This window comes from Myxocyprinus asiaticus, chromosome 5 (genome assembly GCF_019703515.2).
Source record: "Myxocyprinus asiaticus isolate MX2 ecotype Aquarium Trade chromosome 5, UBuf_Myxa_2, whole genome shotgun sequence".
Taxonomy (NCBI): Eukaryota; Metazoa; Chordata; class Actinopteri; order Cypriniformes; family Catostomidae; genus Myxocyprinus; species Myxocyprinus asiaticus.
The window spans coordinates 5,005,716-5,028,506 of record NC_059348.1 but is presented as its reverse complement, the minus strand read 5'-3'; the positions used below and the strand labels follow the sequence as shown (position 1 = coordinate 5,028,506).

Below are 22,791 nucleotides of genomic sequence, written 5' to 3'. Positions count from 1 at the left end.
ATCTACAGACGATCAAAATAAGACCATAAAAATAGAATGTGATCATTTCCAGATGATACGCTCTTTCACAGACGTCTCCACGATGTACGTGTGCTACCTGGGTTGTTTCCCATGAATCATACTAAGACAAGTGCCCAGACAATGCCAGCTGTTTTTTTACATTTCAGAATTGCCTGATGAAGTTGATACATATTGATAAAGTTGGTCATATATATTAATAATAATACTAATAAAACAGTTTAATCATCAGAAAATCCCAGGTCATAAAACCTTTTTTTTTTTTTTATACAAATAGTTCAAAAATAGAAAATATATATTGCATTTAATAATTTATTTCTCCTAAATACCACTCTGATAGGTGTACATAGTTTTATTATTCACTATGCATTTTGTGACTTAAGAAATAGGTATTGTAGAAGGACTTTTATTTTGATTCTCTGAACAGCTGTTGTTGTGACGTCATACGTCTGCTCCTGCGGTCTGCTGGTTCTGGTGGAGGTTTGTTTTCAACATTTAAGGTGAATAAAAACGATGCAAAAAGTTCAAGCGTGTTTTAAAGCTTTACAAATGTGTTTTCATCATGGTAATATTATTAGGATAATTTTGCATTGGTATGTGAAGTGCTGATAGTTGGTCTCTCGTAGATGTTTTTGTGTTTGTGTAAAGCGTTGATAAAGAAAATTACACAAATATTGTGTACCACCAATAAAGTTCTTTGAAATTGAACATTGAGGATGTTATTATTCAGGATAGATCGCCATCTAAATATCAGTGTGAGGTGATTTTTATAGACTGTAGCAGGAGACCCATGATAATTGAAGATTAGCGAGATCTTTTATCAGTTTACTAACTTTATTTTTCTAATTTCTTTCATTTTATTGTTAGGCCAACATTTAGTTGTAATTCGCAATTTCTTCAACACGCGATAATAAGTGGGCTGTCAGTGTATGTTTTGAAATGTACGTTTAAAAATACGGTGAAGGATTAAAGCAAGTAAATATGAGTATAAATACAGAAATGTTTAGCAGAAAAGCTTAAAGGTGTTAATACAGAACATTTTTAAATTCTGACATTTATTAATAATGTTGGCAGGTCTGTTGCTACCATAGCAATTCAAATGCTCTGAATATTCCTGTCATCTTTGAATTGAACAAGAGTTTCCAGAAGAGCAGGACAAACTTCAAGTGTGTCAACAATTTCTGACACTACTGCAAAGATGGATTTTATTAAAGAGGAGAGAGAGGACATGGGATATCCAGAACCACACAGAGTGAAAAATGAAGATACTGAGGAACAAATAGGTTGGTGTCTATTCTTGATTCTTCATTGTGATTTGAGTATCTCAGACCCCCTTTACACCTGGAATTAAGATGCGTTCAGGTGATCTAGTCAGTGCTAAATACAGGTGAAAACAGTAGGGCTCTCACGGCAAGATGCGCGCGAGAGAAGTTGATCCCTTCATTGCTGCGCGGGACACGCTGAACTCAGCAAAAAACAAATTGAAATGCAGGCTAAACCTATTTATCTCAACAATCGTTTTACAATATAGGCTTTTATGAAGCAACATTAAATAATGTCACGAAAAAGATGTCCGTCGGACTTGATTAAAGTTACACACGCAGTTACGGATGCACAAACACATTCTGCTCAATAAATCTGACCGAATCCAGACGATCTAATTATTTCAGCAAATTATCGTTTGAGTTCTGTTCTGTGTAAATTAATGACCATTGGAATGTAATGTTATCTTTCTCCTCATGTAAATTAGATTTCATGATGATTATGTTTTAAAAAAAACAATAGATCGCAATGCCCCACTTCAGATAAATATTTGATAGTTTATGGCCATTATTACAGGTAAAACTCAGTGTGGGAATCCAGAGAACTTTTGTTTACTGAATAAAACCGCAGGACTGTATGCTGTCAGTCAAAGCTCAACGTGAGTCTGCTGTTAAAGCCACAGCTGTGCGTCTTGCGCCCCACAGAGGCAATATAAAACTTTGGGTTACCTGAGGGAGTAACGGCTAGTCTCCGCATGTGAAATAATTATCAACAGAGTTTACTCAATAAGGAACTGAATTTCCAGATGCATAAGGGCAATCTGAGTTATTAAATAAGTTTTCCGATTAATCATCAAAATAATTGATAGTGACAGCCCTAGTAAACAGGATCCAAAATGTTTTGTGATCAGATCACAAAAACCACGTAAGGAGCTAGTCAAAAACGCAAGTGACCACATTGCTTTGGAGGAGTTAATGCTCATCCGTCCTGATGTGTCTTGGACAGCGGTTAAGCACCACCCATTCGCTTGCTTATCCGGGCTCTGTATTTTGCATTTTTTGCAAAAATTGCTCATAAAAGTTCAATTCTATTGACTTTGGGAGTAGCATTTATTTTTCATTTTCAAGTACTATTTGTGTAGCATTAATGAAATGTAGTCTTGCGTAATAACACTGGGAAACCACGAGGGATTGATATAACATTTACTGAAGCCTGTCATGGATAAAGATAATGATTTGATATGAACTGCTAATGATTTGGGTCAAATTTAATGGAAAATTATTTGGAGTTGAGCTCCGTGGTGCTGCAGAATTTTGAGCAGACCCCGGAGTCGTAGATGTGTCGTATGTCTGCATACCTTGATAGAAAATAATTTTCATTTTAGAATTCAGCATGTTGTCCGCCAGATGTGTCCGGTGTCCCTTTAATTTACCCTGCTTCTCACAATTTACAAAAGTTGTGTTGAGAAATTTGTTTGAAGAAAATTTTCTTATTATCGATGTGTGAGAAACGTATTGATCCTAAGCCGATATATATATATATATATATATATATATATACACACACACACACACACACACACACACACACACACAAGAAGTTGCCCTGTCCTAATTTGGAAGCGCTCTTTATTAACTCTAAGCCTTTCTACTCGCCACGGGAGTTTTCCTCGTTTATTCTGATGAGTGTTTACATCACGCCAAACGCGTGTTTGAATGCTGCGCTGCAACAGCAGGCTCATCAGATCACGGAACAACAATACCCGGACTCAGTTATTATTATTCTTGGGGATTTTAACAAAGCAAACCTCACGTGAACTGCCCAAATACAGACAGCACTCTACATGCCCCACCAGGGACAGAAATTTACTGGATCATTGCTACACAACAATAAAGGATGCATATCGCTCTGTCCCTAGAGCAGTTTTGGGACTATCTGATCACTGTCTGGTTCATCTTCTTCCAAACTACAGACAGAAACTAAAATCTGCTAAGCCTGTTATAAGGACTGTAAATAGATGGACCAGTGAAGCAGAGCTGGAACTACAAGCCTGCTTTGACTGCACTGATTGGAGTGTTTTTGAGGCTGCAAACACCAATCTGGATGAGCTCACAGATACTGTTACGTCATATATCAGTTCTTGTGAGGATATCTGCATCCCTACTAGGACTTATTTAACATTTAACAGTGACAAACCATGGTTTACAGCAGAGCTCAGGCAGCTTTGTCAGGCCAAAGAGGATGCTTACAGAGGTGGGGATAAAACTTGTACAATCAGGCCAGGAACACACTGAATAGGGAAATCAGAGTGGCTAAAAGAAGATACACTGAGAAGCTGAAAAACAAGTTTTCAGCTAACGACCTTAAATCAGTGTGGAGTGGCATGAAACAACTTACGAATTACAGGACTCCTACCCCCAACCCTGTGGTGGACCAACAACTGGCTGACGACCTGAATGTGTTCTACTGTAGATTTGAAAGGCCTAATCTCACATCCCACACCCACTCTGACCTTCACTTCACACAAACACCAACACCTCCTGCAACCCCCATCCTCCCCCCTCCTGCTACTCAACCTGCACTTAAGATCTGTGAAGATGATGTGTTCTGTGTCTTACGGAAACATAAGATAAGGAAAGCTTCAGGCCCAGATGGCGTTTCACCTGCATGTCTTAGATCCTGTGCTAACCAGCTGGCCCCCATCTTCACACTGATTTTCAATAGATCACTGGAGCAGTGTGAAGTCCCATGCTGCTTCAAACGCTCAGTCATTATTCCTGTCCCAAAGAAACCCAAAATCACAGGAATTAATGACTACAGAACTTTCACCCTGATGTCTGTGGTCATGAAGTCATTTGAGAGACTGGTGTTGGCCCACCTGAAGGACATCACTGGACCCTTTCTAGATCCCCTTCAATTTGCTTATCGAGCAAACAGGTCTGTGGATGATGCAGTCAACTTGGGATTCCATCATATCCTGCAACATCTGGACAGACCAGGGACATATGAAAGGATCCTTTTTGTGGACTCCAGTTCAGTTTTCAACACCATAATCCCAGCTATTCTCCGGACTAAATTACACCAACTCTCTGTTCCCACGTCTAACTGTCAGTGGATTACCAGCTTTCTGACAGACAGGCAGCAGCTTGTGAGACAGGAGAAACTCACTTCTAGCACCTGTACAATCAGCACTGGTGCCCCCCAGGGATGTATGCTCTCCCCACTACTCTTCTCCTTCTATACCAATGACTGCATCGCCAAGGACCCCTCTGTCAAGCTCCTGAAGTTTGCAGATGACACCACTGTCATCGGCCTCATCCGAAATGACGATGAGTCTGCATACAGAAGGGAGCTTAAACAGCTGGCTGTCTGGTGCAGTCAAAACAACCTTGAGCTGAACACGCTCAAAACGGTGGAGATGATTGTGGACTTTAGGAGGAACACCCCAACACTGAACCCCCTCACCATTCTAAATAGCACTTTGGCAGCAGTGGAGTCATTCAGGTTCCTGGGCACTACCATCTCACAGGACATGAAGTGGGAGACCCACACTGACTCCATTGCAAAAAAGGCCCAGCAGAGGTTGTACTTCCTTTGCCAGTTGAGGAAGTTCAACCTGCCACGGGCGCTGCTGATACAGTTCTATTCAGCAGTCATTGAGTCTGTCCTCTGCACTTCAGTATCTGTCTGGTTTGGTTCAGCTACGAAACCGGATATCAGAAGACTACAAAGGACAGTTCGGACTGCTGAGAGGATTATTGGTTGCCCCCTGCCCTCCCTTCAAGAACTACACACTTCCAGAGTGAGGAAAAAGGCTGGAAAAATCACTCTGGACCCCACTCACTCAGCCCACTACCTTTTTGAACTGTTGCCTTCTGGCCGATGCTTCAGAGCTCTGAGCACCAGAACCGTCAGGCACAGGAACAGTTTTTTCCCTCAAGCTATCCTTCTCATGAACAGTTAAAACTGCCCCATTGAGCAATAATTAATGTTCAATACACAGCTTAGTCTTTTTATATTATCCAACACATCCAACCTCTTCTGCCATTACATTCCCTTGCACTGTATTTAACCGATTTGTATTCAGAGTTGCACTACGTATGTGTATATATGTATGTCTGTGTGTGTGTTTGTGTGTGTGTGTGTATGTGTGTATATATATAATATATATATACATATACATGAGTGAGCAGTCAAAACACATTTATTTTATTTCTAATGGAATTCATATTCAACTGTAGGTTATAACAGAATGGCACAATCATAAAACAAAACATGGCAACAAAGAACAAAATGAAATGACCCCTGTTCAAAAGTCTGCATACCCTTAGTTCTTAATACTGTGTATTGCCCCTTAGCATCAATGACGGCGTGCAGTCTTTTGTAATAGTTGTCTATGAGGCCCCAAATTCTTGCAGGTGGTATAGCTGCCCATTTGTCTTGGCAATGAACCGCACGTTTGAGAGCTTCCCAGAGTGGCTCGATGATATTAAGGTCAGGAGACTGTGATGGCCACTCCAGAACCTTCACCTTTTTCTGCTGTAACCACTGGAGGGTCAACTTGGCCTTGTGCTTAGGGTCATTGTCATGCTGGAAAGTCCAAGAGCGTCCCATGCGCAGCTTTTGTGCAGAAGAATGCAAATTGTCTGCCAGTATTTTCTGATAACATGCTACATTCATCTTGCCATCAATTTTCACAAGATTCCCTGTGCCTTCAGAGCTCACACACCCCCAAAACATCAGTGAGCCACCACCATGCTTCACAATGGGGATGGTATTCTTTTCACTATAGGCCTTGTTGACCCCTCTCCAAACATAGCGCTTATGGTTGTGACCATAAAGCTCTATTTTGGTCTCGTCACTCCAAATTACAGTGTGCCAGAAGCTGTGAGGCGTGTCAAGGTGTTGTCGGGCATATTGTAACCAGGCTTTATTGTGGCATTGGCTTCTTTCTGGCAACTCGACCATGCAGCTCATTTTTGTTCAAGTATTGTCATATTGTGCTCCTTGAAACAACCACACCGTCTTTTTCCAGAGCAGCCTGTATTTCACCTGAGGTTCCTGTGGGTTTTTCTTTGTATCCTGAACAATTCTTCTGGCAGTTGTGGCTGAAATCTTTCTTGGTCTACCTGACCTTGGCTTGGTATCAAAAGATCCCTGAATTTTCCACTTCTTAATAAGTGATTGAACAGTACTGACTGGCATTTTCAGGGCTTTGGATATCTTTTTATATCCTTTTCCATCTTTATAAAGTTCCATTACCTTGTTACACGGGTCTTTTGACAGTTCTTTTCTGCTCCCCATGGCTCAGTATCTAGCCTGCTCAGTGCATCCACGTGAGAGCTAACAAACTCATTGACTATTTATACAAAGACACTAATTGCAATTTAAAAAGCCACAGGTGTGGGAAATTAACCTTTAATTGCCATTTAAACCTGTGTGTCACCTTGTGTGTCTGTAACATGGCCAAATATTCAAGGGTATGTAAACTTTTGATCAGGGCCATTTGGGTGATTTCTGTTACCATTATGATTTAAAAAGGAGCCAAACAACTATGTGATAATAAATGGCTTCATATGATCACTATCCTTAAATAAAAGACAGTGTTTTTGCATGATCAGTCATATTTTCAAAATCAGTGCCAAAATTGCACAATTTCTGTCAGGGTATGCAAACCTTTGAGCACAACTGTGTGTGTGTATATATATATATATATATATATATATATACATACATACATACATACATACATACATATATATATATATATATACATACATATGTATGTATGTATGTGTGTGTATGTGTATATATATATATATATATATATATATATATATATATATATATATATATATATATATATATATATATATACACACACAATTTATATTTATTTTTTAAAAGTCTTGTTACAGTTTTGTATTGTTGTGTACTGGAAGCTGGACATTCCACGACCTGTCCCTGAACCAGATTTTGGACAACTTGGATGTATCCTTGATGTTATTGTCTTGCTGGAAAGTCCAGTGATCACTGAGCTTCAATTTACACACTGAAGGCATCACATTTTTCATGCCAAAATGGCCTGATACCTTATAGAATCCATGGTGTCAGTCACATAGTCAGGATATCTGTTTCCTACAGCCGCAAAACACCCCCATAACAGGACTCACCCACCTCCATGCTTGACTGTGGGGATGGTGTCGTTCTTGTCATCACCTTGTCATCTTACTCCAGACATACTGCTGACCCATGGGTCTAAAACTCCTTTTCAGTTTAGAGTCATACATCTATAAAACCTTCTTCCAGGACTCCACTCCCACTTCTTTCCTATTACTTCTTGAATATTCAAGCCAACATTTCCCTTGGTGAAGTTTTGCATTCTTCCACACCCCAAGAAAGTTGCTGTTGTACCATATTTAAAAAATGTATGAATGGTGATGCCAAATTTGTCTATTGGAAATTGAAGTGCCTTGGAAATGTACTTTTAGCCATGACCTTTCTTGTGTAATGAAATAATCTCCTCTATTAGCTTTTGAGACAGCTTATTTTTAATTGCATTTTTTGGCATAGAAATACATTTTTGCTTACAACGCTAAACTTAAATTTTAAAACTTAAATAAGTGTCATTACAGATCGATGACTTAATTTAGTTTTAAAACAATTACTTGTGTAGCCTTACATATTTAAGAAACAGCTACATGCAATAGGGGTTGAATAATTATGAAAATAATTTTAAAAAATCTTGCTATTTAGAAATATTAGGTTATATATTCACACCATGACTTTGTGTCACTCAACTGATATAGATGTAAAGTTTAAAAATTCTGGGTCATCAGAAAAGCCTATGTAAATTACCTTTGTAAATCCTTACTGTCTTGGGGGGGTTGAATAATTTCAATTGCAACTGTAGAACAAGTACTTTTCAATTTACCATTGCATTTTTTTATTCAAATGAAATGCTTCAGTAAATATCCTCACATTATAACAAAATTGGTCTTATTTTTGTCAGATAAAGTGCTGCCAACAGAGCATCACATTATAAATGAAAATATTGATGAAATCTTCTATTCAGTACGTACAGCACTCTAACGTGAGATATTGCTTTAATGCTATAATTATTATTATTATTATTACGGTAAATTCTACATTGTACAGTACAGGAGTAATATATTTCTGTCACGATTTCTTCAATTCTCCTTTCAAGCTTTTATTTGAATCAAACTTTTATTTTGACATGAAGGCTTTTCTGTTCTGTGTTTTTGACGGTAATTTACCATATCCAGTTAAGAAGTTGGTTGTATGGCCTAGTGTGATTATTAAATGCAAAATGCTGCAATTTAATTATATAAATATATAGTTTGCAGGTGCTGTGAGCTTTACAGAAATGTGTGCTCTCTCCTATCATCTACTACAATAAGCACGGCACACAATGTTCATAAAATGTGGAGTTTTGATCATTCTGTGTTTTCAGCGTACAAGTGGCTGCAGACATTCACGTGTGTGCTGAAGTGTGCAGCACATGCAGACCGCATTTATTTGATGAAAGTGGTTTAATAATCAAACAGTTTGATTACACTACACATATCATTTTGTCCATTTCAGTGTAAAAGCAGTAATGGCACAAGCTCATAAATGTGTGAGCTCAAAAAAAAATCTCTCTGTCAGTCAGACAGTGCGCGGGGAGCGAATTGAGTCGGTAAGCAGAAACGCTGGTATGTTACATCTTTTTATTTTAGTATTGACTTCGTAACAAATTACCTGTACTTTTCTAGTCTGCATGTGCTGCATGGTTAAAGGTGAATGTGTGAAAATCGCAGCCTTTTGTAGTTAAATAAGCCATTTAAGCCATATAGAGAAAAGTTTATCCAGGGGAGAGAAGCTGTTGTCAGAAACAAAGAAACTGAAAGTGCTTTATTAAATTTTCTGCCAAAAGAAAAAAGTTCAACTTAAATAGATGTGTGAAATTGTGCAGAAATATTTTACTACTGTATAGTATAATGTAATATTACATTTAGTAATACTAATAAATAATAATAATTACATTATATTTAAACAATATTTCACAAGCAAGAGTACTGTTAAAAGTTTTCATCAATGTTTTCATTAATACTCTGATGCTCTACTCTACAGCACTGGGTTTGACAAAAAAAAAATAACTCCAATGTTGTATTTTGAATTGTTCTCTGAGAATCTGAATAAAAGCACTTCATTTGATAAAAATTAGGGATGCATTAATATGGAATTTCTGGGCATGATAACAGATAATTCACAGCTCATTGTAGCCGAGACAGAACAATGTGTTTTTTTTTTTTTTTTCATTAGGTTTTAATATTTAAACCTGGAAATGCTAGCTAATTAATTAAAAGCTGCTCATTAAAATAAATAAATAAATAAGCTGTCATTTAAAAGCTTGGAATCTGGACTTGACAATCTGACTAACTCTTAATTGCTGCTATTTAAGGTTTGGCAGATGTAACATGAACCAGAAATATGTCTATATTACAGATGTATGCTGATTTAAATGAGAAATGAATGACAATACTCTTGCATAAATTGTATGTATCTGTAACTTCTTACAGATGTAATAATGCATCAAAACCAAAATGAGTCGATAATTTAACAGCATGTTAAGAAAATTAAACAACAAAACACACATTACAAACCCTATTTCTGTATACATGGTTTAAATATTTATGTCAGCAGGCAGACTGCGATTGCAGCGGTGGTTTGTGTGTGTTGCGTGTGTATTTTGCGCATGCTTGTCTCATTCACAGACGCTTGTTACAGCACTCATCTGTGGCAGTTCCATTGTATAACTCATGAAATATGAACACAATAATCATAATGGGAATAGGTAAAAACATCATAGTCGATTAGTCATGAGTTATAATGTTAGAAAAGTTTTAACTCGTAAAATACAAGCAAAAGCACACTCAAAAAAGGTTTTTAGCCTTCTCACGGCGCTCCGTGAGGATTATTTAAACATCTATGCACCATGTTACGTTGTATTTGGGGTTGTTTTCATTGCAATCCTTAGCTGTAAGTAACAATATGTTATTTTTCATATTCTGTTTGTCTCATCAAGTAATAAACGAAAATGATTGCCCTCAAGTAACACAAGTTTTTGTCGCGTTTTCATTTATTGCTTCATGAAACAAACAGAATATGGGAAATGGCATGTTGTTACTACAGCAGATGATCCCCATTGAAACCAGACCCAAAACAATGTAACGAGGTGCAGAGATGTTGAAATCATCCTCACAGAGCGACATGAGCTTGCCTCTCACTGTCAGACACGCTGAAGGACAGAAGCCGCAGGCAGTTAGAGATTCTCAGCTGCAAGCAAATAAACCATAACAAATAATCAGCAAAAATGTCAGCAGTAACTCCATTATTGTCCCGGTTATCTGCCAATTAAATATTTTGGCCGCCAATGTATTGAGCAGCCCTAATATAAATAATGCATTGGTATGTTGGAAAAAAATTTGATTAAATTTTCATTTGATTAAAATTCTATGAATTTATTTGATTATACAATTGTTTTTTTTTTTTTCCTGATAAACTGTATTAAAACATAAAAACAGCGAATTCAGAAAACAAAATGGAAAACACAGAATTTGGGGAAAAATCAAACGGTCAACACATGTTTTGTGGAGTGATGGAATAAGGTATCCATGTGATTTATTTGCTACTTGTTTTATATAATTTCAAAATTCTTTATGATTTTTAAAAAAAATTTAGTTTTCATTATTCATAGTTTTCATTTATTCATTTTTAATGTTCAATAAAACACCTGAATACTTGCTTGGAGAGGTTTTTGGACACTTGGATTACAAAAGACCAGTGTCCCAGATGCTGTAACCTTTTATTCCTATGTAGTACCAATTATACCCAGGTACAGTTGACATGTTGGGGAACACAACAAAAGTAGTTTTTTTTTTTTTTTTTTTTTTTTTTACCTCTTAAGATATATTATGTAAAAGGGAAAATCTTAAAAAACAAATGCCTTCAGTGTGTAAGGGCTTAATTGACTTGTCATTTTAATATTTTTATTTCAGACATGATGCTTGTGAAAGAGGAATGTCAAGAAGTGGAGGAGGTAAATCAGTATCAGACATCAAGTAATTCTGAAAAGAATTCTTCACATAAAAGTCAAGAAACAAGAGCCAAAAAATCTTATACCTGCCCTCAATGTGGAAAGAGTTTCAAACAAAAAGGAAACCTTAAGAATCACATAAAAATTCACACTGGAGAGAAGCCTTTCACATGCCTTCAGTGTGGAAAGAGTTTCATACGTGCAGACAGCCTTATGGAGCACATGCGAATTCACTCTGGAGAGAGGCCTTTCATATGCCCTCAGTGTGGAAAGAGTTTCACACGTAAAGCTCATCTTAATAGTCATGCAAGAATTCATGCTGAAGAGAAGCCTTTTAAGTGCCTCCAGTGTGGAAAGAGTTTCACACGTGAAGTTCATCTTAAGAGTCACACAAGTATTCACGCTAAAGAGAAGCCTTTCACGTGCCTCCAGTGTGGAAAGAGTTTCACACGTGCAGACAGCCTTAAGAAGCACATGAGAATTCACACTGGAGAGAAGCCTTCCGAATGCCTTCAGTGTGGACAGAGTTTCACACAAAAAGGAAACCTTAATAAACACATAAGAATTCACACTGGAGAGAAGCCTTTCATATGCCTTCAGTGTGGACAGAGTTTCACACAAAAAGGAAACCTTAAGTATCACATAAAAATTCACACTGGAGAGAGGCCATTCACATGCCTTCAGTGTGGAAAGAGTTTCATACGTCCAGACAGCCTTATGCAACACATGAGAAGGCACTCTGGAGAGAGACCTTTCATATGCCCTCAGTGTGGAAAGAGTTTCACACGTAAAGCTCATCTTAATAGTCATGCAAGAATTCACGCTGAAGAGAAGCCTTTCACGTGCCTCCAATGTGGAAAGAGTTTCACACGTGAAGTTCATCTTAAGAGTCACACAAGTGTTCACGCTAAAGAGAAGCCTTTCACGTGCCTCCAGTGCGGAAAGAGTTTCACACGTGCAGACAGCCTTAAGAAGCACATGAGAATTCATACTGGGAAAACCTTGAGTAGAGCCAGCGACTTGAAGCTGCATCAAAGAATCCATACTGGAGAAAAACCTTACAAGTGTTCACATTGTGAAAAGAGTTTCAGTCGGCCAGGAGTCCTGAAATTGCATGAGAGAGTGCATACTGGAGAGAGGCCATTCCACTGCCATACATGTGGAAAGAGCTTTTGCCAGTCAGGTCATCTACTGGTTCATTTAAAAAGGTGTCATGGAAAGTCACAGTGAGCAAAGTTCCTCTTCACTTGCAGTGACTAGTTTTAAATTCAGGAAAATCCAAAGATAGAATTCAGTGGTGTAACAAGGATCTTATGGGCCCCAGTTCAATGTGCATTTTCATGATGATATACATGTACATTTATTACCAAGCAATCGCTACATAGTACTGGGTATTTATTATTTAGACACGGCACATTCAACTGATGTTAATTTGGCACACATGCAGGGGGAATTCACTAGGAATGAATTGCACCCACTAAAAGAGCTGTTTTTGACACACTTTCTGCCCTGCTGTAGCGTCCGATTCACTAAAGCAATTATGCTAATTAGGCAATGCAATTTGCACACCACAAATATTTTCAGGTTTTTTAATCTTTTCTGTTCTGTTATTCGGTGCAATAAATGGGCATGAGTCATTCTTTTATGTTTTTTGTTGACATGTTATTACGATTAAACCGAAGACTGTACAGTTTTACGAGGTGTCTCCTGGTGTCCAGACAATTCTCAACATTTTTTAATTATGTCCCGCTTTTCTCAAATCACAAAATTATGTGCTTATGCTCTTTTTTTAATTTTTCTAACAAAAAAAATGTATAGCTCTGGTATTTACGAATTTGTATCCATACACTTATGATTTATTTTTCTTAATTTAAGTAAATTACTCCCTTCATATCTCTTTTCTCTTATGTCTATTTTTATCTGTATATTAGCCTAATTATTTTGGCAATTTTGTTTAATCCCCTTGGTCCTGAATTTTATTTCTTTTTTTGCTTTTCTGTTCTGAAAACTCGTGTCTGTTATTGCAATACAATAAAAAAAGAAGTGTGTCTTCTCGTTGGCCAACATCCACTTTAAACAACCATAAATAAGGCTTACAGGCTGGACAGTGCAGATTCACATTTTATTTTTTTGTGGTGTTGTTAATCACCGTAATCTTTACCGGCTCGGGAACGCTCAGTCCATAAAAAGTCTGGAAAAACTTCCATCAAGAATAAAAGTAATGTATGTTTTAAAGAAATTGAGGAAAACTCGAGTCTCCTCGTCAGTCTAAGTGTAGGCTACCTCTCCGTTATGCTGTTTGTTGTAAGGATAAATGTGATGTAAATTCTGTCATGTGACACTACATTTTTGTGTTAATGCCATTTTTCTTTCCAAACCAGTTTCTTACAACAGTTGATGTGTCGACATAGGATTATGCGCTAAACTTGTACAGAAAATTATTGTGTGGACACTTATAAAATGTTATTGAAAATATGCGTTTCCATCAGCTTTATTTAGATATGCTAAAACTTTTTTTGCAAAAAATCCTTGGATGGAAACTTAGATATTGAGAAGGAAGGCTGGGCCACACTTCTGTCCAGTAAGACAACAGAATAACACTCCACAATCTGAGTCTCCCTCCCAGAGAGACAGAGAGTAACAGATCGACCAGGTTCTGAGTCTCCAGTCCAGAGAAGGAGACAACAGTAATGACCCAGTTCTGAATTTCCTGCAAGAGAGACAATAAAAGATACCAGCAACCAGCTGTGAGCATACCTTCTCTTCAAGTTTCCTGCATCTTCATGTTCCAGATAAAGGAACTTCTGCATCAACATTATAGTTTCATAAATGTTCTTTAGATTGCATAACGTGTTTATCCTGTTTAGCAAATAATCTTAATTTTTTTGTTGAACTAGAAATAAGAAATTAAATTCGTCAGATGGTGTCCCAAGGTAAAGGAGGGATGGGCCATCTGACATTCCTAACAAACACATGTACAGCTTAAGTGGCGTGTGATCAAAAATCATACTTTGGTGTCTTGTGTGAGGTCCACTACAAAATTTGGTGGACGTGTGATTACCACTACATGATGTAGTCTAACTGCAGATCAGCTGAAATATATCTGGTAACTGACAACGACGTCAAGTGCTTGCTGCTGTTTTCTGTCATCCTGTCAGCGAGTGCAATGTAGAAATGCCCAAATGAAAATGTGTTTTCAGTTGCAAGCTGAAACAAATCAAATTTCACAAAGTGAAGTGTTTTGCTGTCACTATAAATGTTCATGTGCAGACACCCATAGAGGTATATTAGACATTGCAGATCACATTTAAACAGCCAAGACAGACAGACTGAACTTTTTACATAGTACAACCACTTAAATATTAGACGTGGAATTGAATTTTACATTTTTCTGTTGAAAATATATGTGACGGACATGACATTTCAAGCACTGATGAGTGATCTCATTATTACATATGCAATACATATGGATACAAAAGGCTACATGGTATTTAGACATTTTTAAAAAGCTAAATATGGTTAAAATGGTGAAACAATAAATATAAAATGCATACAAAATCTGTTTAATAAAATATATATATAAAAAAGTGAATACATGTACATGCACAATAACTTTATGAGTGATATCAACATGCAGTGATACAGACGAGAAGCACATCTAAAGCTCAGTTAATACAGGTACTCCACTTAGATTAAATAAATGTATAAGAGAAAAATGGTGCATCGTTTTTAGCACATTCTTTTTCTTTTCACTTTTTTTTTTATCATGAAATAATACAAGATACATAATACATTTTTTTTTTTACAACAATACTGATTATTTGTATGTTTATGTGTCAGATAAACCAATATGCAGATTTTTTGTTTTAATTAAATTCATTTTTTTAATCTTTATATTCCAAAAGTTTTAAAAAAGAACTCACGCTCAATTAAAATCTCATGAATTTATTAAGAGGCCCCAAAAGAATAAAAATTTGCAAAATCTTTAACAATAAGAACATAACATGTTTTTTTATTTTCTTTTTAAGTAAAAACAACAACAATAATAAATATAGCTGCAAGCAGCGATGATGGGCCCAAGCATCATGGGTCCATTTCCATCCGGTGGCTTTCAGAAAACAATGCAAGGTGGACACATGCATTTGACATTATTCTAAACAATTGGGAGACAGTTGTGCATGAAAATCCCAGGAGATCAGCAGTTACAGAAATACTCAGATCAGCCCATCTGGCACCAACAATCATGACACGCTCCAAATCACTGAGATCACATTTTTTCCCCCATTCTGATGGCTGATATGAACTTTAACTGAAGCTCCTGACCTGTATCTGAATGACTTTATGCACTGCAACTGCTGCCACATGATTGGCTGATTAGATAATCGCATGGATGATTGTTGGTGCCAGACGGGCAGGTTTGAGTATTTCTGTAAATGCTGATCTCCTGGATGACACTAGAATTTACTCAGAATGGTACCAAAAACAAAAATCATCCAGTGAGTGGCAGTTCTGTGGACAGAAACGCCTTGTTGATGAGAGATGTCAACAGAGAATGGCCAGAATGGTTAGAGCTGACAAAGTCTTCCGTAACTCAGATAACCGCTCTTTACAATTGTGGTGAGAAGAATATAATCTCGGAATGCTATTCCGAGATGTGGGTTGGTGGTGTTTTGGCAGCACGAGGGGGATCTACACACTATTAGGCAGGTGGTTTTAATGTTGTGGCTGAGCAGTGCGTGTGTGTGTGTGTGTGTGTATATATATATATATATATATATATACACACAGTCATGTTAAAAAGAAAGTACACCCTCCATGGTTTTACGTATCAGGACATAATAAAAATCATCTGGTCCTTAGCAGGTCTTAAAATTAGGTAAATACAACCTCAGATGAACAACACATGACATATTACACCGTGTCATTATTTAATTTACAAAAATAAAGCCAAAATGGAGATGCCTTGTGTGAAAAACTAAGTACACCCTTACTGGTTCCATAGTAATTAAGAGGCTAAATATTAGCCAGGTGCTGCTAATCAAATGCCCTTGATTAATTGATCATCAGCAAGTGTGACCACCTCTATAAAAGCCGAAGTTTTAGCAGTTTGCTGGTCTGGAATATTCAGGTGTGTGTTAACACTATGCTAAAGAGGAAAGCCTTCAGCAATGATCTTAGAGAAGCAATTGTTGCTGCCCATCAATCTGGGAAGGGTTATAAGGCCATTTCCAAACAATTTAAAGTCCATCATTCTACAATGAGAAAGATTATTCACAAGTGGAAAACATTCAAGACAGTTGCCAATCTTCCCAGGAGTGGATGTCCCAGCAAATTCACCCCAAGGTCAGACCGTGCAATGCTCAAAGAAATTGCAAAAAACCCAAGAGTTACATCTCTACGGAGCCCCTAAAGGGACATGGTGGTGCAAAAATTATGAGATGGGAGGAAAAAATATTTTTCAAATCTTTTGCGTTTCCCCGAGAAACTTTGCGTTCTCTTGCAAAGATATTTGCGTTCTCTTGCAAAACTTTTGCATTCTCTCGTAAAGATATTTGCGTTCTCTCGCAAAACTTTTGCTTTCTCTCGCAAAGATATTTGCGTTCTCTCGCAAAACCAGTTGTGAGTTCGAACAAACAGTACTTCCGGTTTAATTTCGCGCTGGCAGCCAAGCAGTGGTTCAGACATCACACGTTTACAATGGAGCAGTTCATAGAGTTTTACTTCGAGCTTGGACTCAAGTATAAAGAAATAAGATCAGTGCTAAGCTCAAGGCATGGTTTTCACTTAAGTGAAAGACACCTAAAAAGGACATTACGCGATAGAGGATTATTTCGACGGAAAAATTACTCGGACTTAGTGGACCTTGTTGAGTTCATCCGTAATCAGCTGCAGTATTCTGGACAACTTCATGGGTACCGATAGATGTACGCCAAATGCAGAGAAAGGGGTTTGCGTGTGAGAAAAGAGGATTTTTCCTTTATCTCCATCAGATAAAGATTCTAAGTCTGAGAGACACACCTTTTGTTTAGTGCAAATATCAAATCTCAACAATTTCAGTTTGGTTTGTTCATACAGGTTTCCAACAGTGCTATCCAAGGGAATTCGTTTTCTTTTAAAATCACAGACATGAAAAGTGAAGTCTGTTTCTGGACCTTTTGGTGACTCCTCATTTGGGAAAAAAAGGTTCTTTCCCATTTCCATGATTTGTAAACAGTGGTCTTTTTTTGAACTGTCACATGTCTTGTGCCACCACCATTACTGGTCCTCACTTGTTGGTATCCATTACGGCAGAAATGCAGCCATCCAATTTCAATTCTTCGGGAGGTTTTTTCTGCAGATACATTTTTGTGTCTTGCCATCGAATACTGTTGCTTAGGGAAGACACAGGCTTTACCATGCAAAGCTTCAGCTGACTTTGATCCCAGCTTCCTTGCTTCAATTTTATCTCTCAAATTCTGTAACAGAGTTTCTATATCAGACCAGGCTGCTGTTTGTTGACAGAAGGAGAGGACAGCCAGTCGGTCACCATATGAACTGATATACTTTGCCATTTGCTCATCAGTCATAACAGAGGACAGATTTGTCAATCTGAAAATATAAAGAAGATCAGATTTTATATATTATTTCTTGAAAGAACATAAATGCACCCATGAATTCATAATACATGAATTAACACAGTTTAGACTTATTAATGTGGAACTTTTAAATGTGTAACACTTACAATAAAAGTAACAGTCAAATCTCTTCATCTACATGCCATGCTGAAAAATTGCAAATATTATGCCAATATTCAATATTATAATTAAAAAAATAGTCCCCATCCTGCAGACTACAAGAGTTTAAAAATAAGAGGGATCATATGAATGACTAAAAATTACCAAATTTTATTTAGAACTGCCCTGAAAAAGCTATTTCATGGTTCAAAATGGTTGTTATTTTGATATGTTGCTGGATTGATGATGATCAATGACTGTTTTTTTTTTCTGTTACATGTCAAACCCCTACTTATATCTGTCCACTAGTTACCTGTAGCTGCTTACATCAAATTTAAAGCTTTTAAGCTGACCTTCAGGCCTGCCAACGGCACCCTCTTACCTAAATACAGGTGTATGAAACCTCTGAACATCTATGGTCAGTGAACGAGCAGTGCCTGATTGTTCCTCTAGTCTAGAACGAGGGACAAAATCACTTTCAAGAACATTTACTCTCACTATTCCTTTGTGGTTTCCAAACTGCACCCGATTTGCTGTGATTAACACAACTTTCAAAACAGCTTTTAGACACACCTTTTAAACAATCACTTAACTGATCAAGAACAAACATAATTCCTCTTGTTCATTCTCATTTCTGCATTTTTAATTGTGCTCTAGCCTAGTCTAATTTGCTGCTACACAAATTTGTACTGCAGAAATTGTTAATAGCTCTTATGATAAATGTATTCATTTTTTCTCATTGTGTAAGTCACTTTGGATAAAAGTTTCTGCTGAATTAATAAATGTAAATTTATAGTGGTGCATGAGTCTTTCAAGCAGTGCCTATAAGAAGTTGAGATGCAGCTTTCACACTTTAAGGGACGCATGTACAACTATTATAAAAGCTGCAAACATTCATTGATGCTCAAGAAGGCAACACATTATATAAAACTATGGTGAAATAAAACTTCAGTATATTATCTGTGTAATTTATATATGGGATAAATTATTATATTTAGTACTGTCCTTCATATTTCCCACAAAATAATAGGTTTACACAGATCATATCCTGATATAAAATGTACCCTTGGTTGTTAAAATACTGTGCTGCCTTCTTGAGCATCAATGAATGTTTGTATTGTTTGTAATAGTTATGCACATGTCTCTTAAATTGTCCTAAGTGAATAGCTGGTTATCAACATCATATAGACAGTGTAGGGAACAGCTAAACTGTGCAGAAGATGCTGGAAATCCAAAGTTAAGTAGCTGGAGGATTTTTCTTAGAAACCGTAAGCATTTTTACTTCTCAGGACAAAGCAGGGACACACACACACACACACACACACACACACACACACACACAAAAAAAACCAGTCACTGATCATCCAGGAAGCCAAACATAACAATAAACAGGAGGATGCAAAGTTTTGAACAGGCTCATTTGTGTCATTTAGGTTACTGTGAATTAAATTTAAGTATCTCATGTAAAACAGCTTTAACAGGACAGTACTAAATAAACAAAAAAGTGCAATTTTAATGATCCCTCTTATTAGATTTTGCAAGGACACCATTATGACACCATTATTAGTGAACCAGTAAGAACTGAAGGTATGAAAAATCAATTCTGATTTAAAAACAAAGATGAGACTTAAGAAGTGGTATGGTTATACGCTAGCTTTGGTTTCCTTGGTTAGTAATAACAATGCAAACGTGTACAAATGTGGTCATGGTTTTTAACGATAATATTAGAACCTTTACACACATAGGGATACACGTCAACACATTCGGTTACATCATTATCATTAACATATCAGCTAAATGTAGGCCCATTGAACTGTAATGACACATTACCCACCTTGTCCCTTTTCATGTTAATGATGTCCTCTTCGGGAACATGTCGTGACCTTAAAAACTGTTGAAGGTCCTCCTCCATCGTTGAGCTACAACAATTAATTGTTACAGCGTGTTGAGTATAATCACATGGAAGTTTGGTTTATTCTCCTATATACGAGTTAAATATATATTAACTTACCGCGAAAGATGGACAACATCTTTCACCAGTGCAGGAACCACCAGACAGGAATGCGATGATCATTCAGGTGATGCTGAGGCGCAAAGTACCGCACAAAAGTCTCTCGCGATAACACACATTTCGCGAGAGAACATAACGGGGTTTGCGAGAGAACGCAAAGGATTTGAAAAAGGGACAATTTCAATGTCCCTTTAGGGGCTCCATACATCTCAGACTCTACAGGCCTCAGTTAGCATGTTAAATGTTAAAGTTCATGACAGTACAATTAGAAAAAGACTGAACAAGTATGGTTTGTTTGGAAGGGTTGCCAGGAGAAAGCCTCTTCTCTCTAAAAAGAACATGGCAACACGGCTTAGGTTTGCAAAGTTGCACCTGAACAAACCACAAGACTTCTGGAACAATGTCCTTTGGACAGACAAGACCAAAGTGGAGATGTTTAGCCATAATGCACAGCGGAAATACCAGTGTTCGTCAGTTTTCTGTGGAGTTTTTTTTTTTCTGCGACCAACCAAAACTTGGTCGACCAAGACTCTTCTCATCGACTAACGTTTGGTTGACTATTAGGGGCAGCCCTACAAATCAGACTGAACGCTCCGGTCGCAACAGTTCTCGAGTCTCGAGAAGCTACTAAAGTTACCCAGTCAAGGGCAGTGAGTGTTTTCTTGTTATGGTTGTTTGATTATTATAATGACACACTAGACAGCAGCAGGTCTGTTTATTAGCTTACATTTGTACTTACAAGTCTGACATTTTAATAAAATTCCACTTTTTTTCTTTTTTAGTTCACTTTAGACATCACTCTCTGTGTTTACATGAATACCTCACCAAGACGGGCATTTTGGCGGAATTTTGAAATGTATTTGACTGTTCAGGTGCACATTAGAAAGCATTTTCAGAACACACGCGCATGTTCAGCACACACACATACGATGCCTGTCAATCAAACAGGGTGCAGCTGTTACTAAATCACTAGCGAATTATAAAATTACGTGCTCTGGATTACCTTCAACAGCAGAATAAGAATATGAACTTTCTAATAAGTGACACAGGCCTAGGCTATCACAAATATGGCGGGTTATTTGTTTATTTATTGACATTTTAATCAGTCTGCTTGTCCAGTTGGGCAAGTAAAATTCTCTTTCACTTGCCCCTCCAAACATAAATTTGTCCCAGACAATGTCAAGCCCTGATTAAATATTATTTTCAACATTCTCCAATAAAAAATTTTGTTTCCTGCAGAATAGCTCCTAAAGTAAATGTACATTGTTTTAAAGGAGTTTTAGATATTATTCAGGAAAACATGCCAAAAAAGACTAAACAAAAACGTATTTTGTTCCAGTGTATAATGGGCTGACACTACTCTCACCTTTATGATCACTTCGATCCATCTATGACTCATTAAAAAAAAAAAAAAACTCTCTTTTTAATAGAGATGCATATCACTATCAGCACTTAACATACCAATGCGAAATTATCCTTGTAACATTACCATATTGTTTGGAACACATCTGTAAAGCTGTGAAACTTTGAACGTTTGCATCGTTTTTATCAAATTAAATGCTTAAGACAAACCTGCAACTGAAACAGCAGACAGTCGAATCGCGGCGCAGTTTTGTGACGTCGGTTTCCGAAATTCAAAATAAAAGTCTGTTTACGCTACCCAATTTTTCACAAAATGCACAGTGAATAATAATAATAAAACAATGTTTATATATTAGAATGGGATTTAAGAGAGAGAAATTATTCAATGCAATAGATAATAGATTTATGATTTTTGAATTACAAAACTATTTGTAAAAACATTTCGATGACCTGAACTGTATATTTCATTATACAAATGTAATTTTATGATAATAAAATGTTTGTTTACTATTATTATTATTATTATTATTATAAATTACTAACTTTATCAATATGCCTTAACTTCATCAGGCAATTCTGAAATAAAAAATAAAAAAACACTGACATTATATAATTGTGGACAAAGGTGACACTTGGCCATCTATGATTCATGGGAAATTAATCTGAAATCCTGTCTTACCAATGCCAGAGTCATTTCTTTAATTAAATTCAGTAATAGTTAATATATTTCGGTGCCTTGACAAAGTTACATACCATTTCCATTTTTGCCAGTTTTTCTGTATTATTTTCATGCTGAGAAGACAAATTTCTGTACATATTGGCCAAAGTTTCAGCACCTTTGGACCAGACACTTTAACTTTATAACGAGCGATCTACATGCTGGTTTGGGAAACAGGCATTACTCTCCATCGTAAAACGAGTGACGTTTAATCTAAAAATCTAAATGATAGCATCTAAAGCTATCGTAAAAGTGGATTCTAAACAATACCTACTAAAAAATACATTCTTATTAATTCGCAGATTCTTTTTTGGTGTTTTTTTCCAGTACTGTCTATTTTCTGCTGCAGTAAAATTTCCTGAATGTTCCTGAATGCTCCAATTAAACAAACAAAAGCATGAACAAACATCGTAATGTTGCATGTAAGTGCTTAAATGCGTTTCCTGCATTTGTGAGTATGGCAGAAAGAGCAAACATAATGTTAAGCCCTATTTGGATGGCAATTGTCTCTCAGGGTACCATCTGTGAAAGTACATTTTCATGCATTTAAAATGTTCCTCTGTGATAAAGCTCATGCATTCGGATGACAATTATTTCACGGGTGACA

The 22,791-nt window shown here is 36.9% G+C and overlaps 1 protein-coding gene and 1 long non-coding RNA gene across 3 annotated transcripts; one reads left to right on the top strand and one right to left on the bottom strand.

Annotated features, from left to right (window-relative positions):
* Window positions 1-449: 449 nt before the first annotated feature.
* On the top strand, window positions 450-12,628 carry LOC127440794 (gastrula zinc finger protein XlCGF57.1-like). 2 transcript variants are annotated; one of them, XM_051697703.1, is made up of 3 exons: window positions 450-518; window positions 1,093-1,301; window positions 11,343-12,628. In XM_051697703.1, exons 2-3 carry the CDS (start codon window positions 1,217-1,219, stop codon window positions 12,608-12,610), a joined length of 1,353 nt encoding a protein of 450 aa, XP_051553663.1. In that variant the 5' UTR covers window positions 450-518; window positions 1,093-1,216; the 3' UTR covers window positions 12,611-12,628. The 2 variants fall into 2 exon arrangements, with proteins under 2 accessions (XP_051553663.1, XP_051553662.1); XM_051697702.1 differs by lacking the exon at window positions 450-518 and adding an exon at window positions 802-959.
* A 5,197-nt stretch (window positions 12,629-17,825) lies between these two features.
* On the bottom strand, window positions 17,826-21,727 carry LOC127440920 (uncharacterized). Its single transcript, XR_007897229.1, has 3 exons — window positions 20,105-21,727; window positions 19,928-20,012; window positions 17,826-17,968 (listed from the first exon to the last, which is right to left on the bottom strand). It is a non-coding gene; the product is annotated as an uncharacterized LOC127440920 (long non-coding RNA).
* Window positions 21,728-22,791: the final 1,064 nt, after the last annotated feature.

Coding starts and splice junctions, on each gene's coding strand:
- LOC127440794 (XM_051697703.1), top strand. CDS start 1,217: ATGGATTTTATTAAAGAGGAGAGAGAGGACATGGGATATCCAGAACCA. Junction 1,302..11,342: donor AGATACTGAGGAACAAATAG/GTTGGTGTCTAT, acceptor TTTTTATTTCAG/ACATGATGCTTGTGAAAGAG.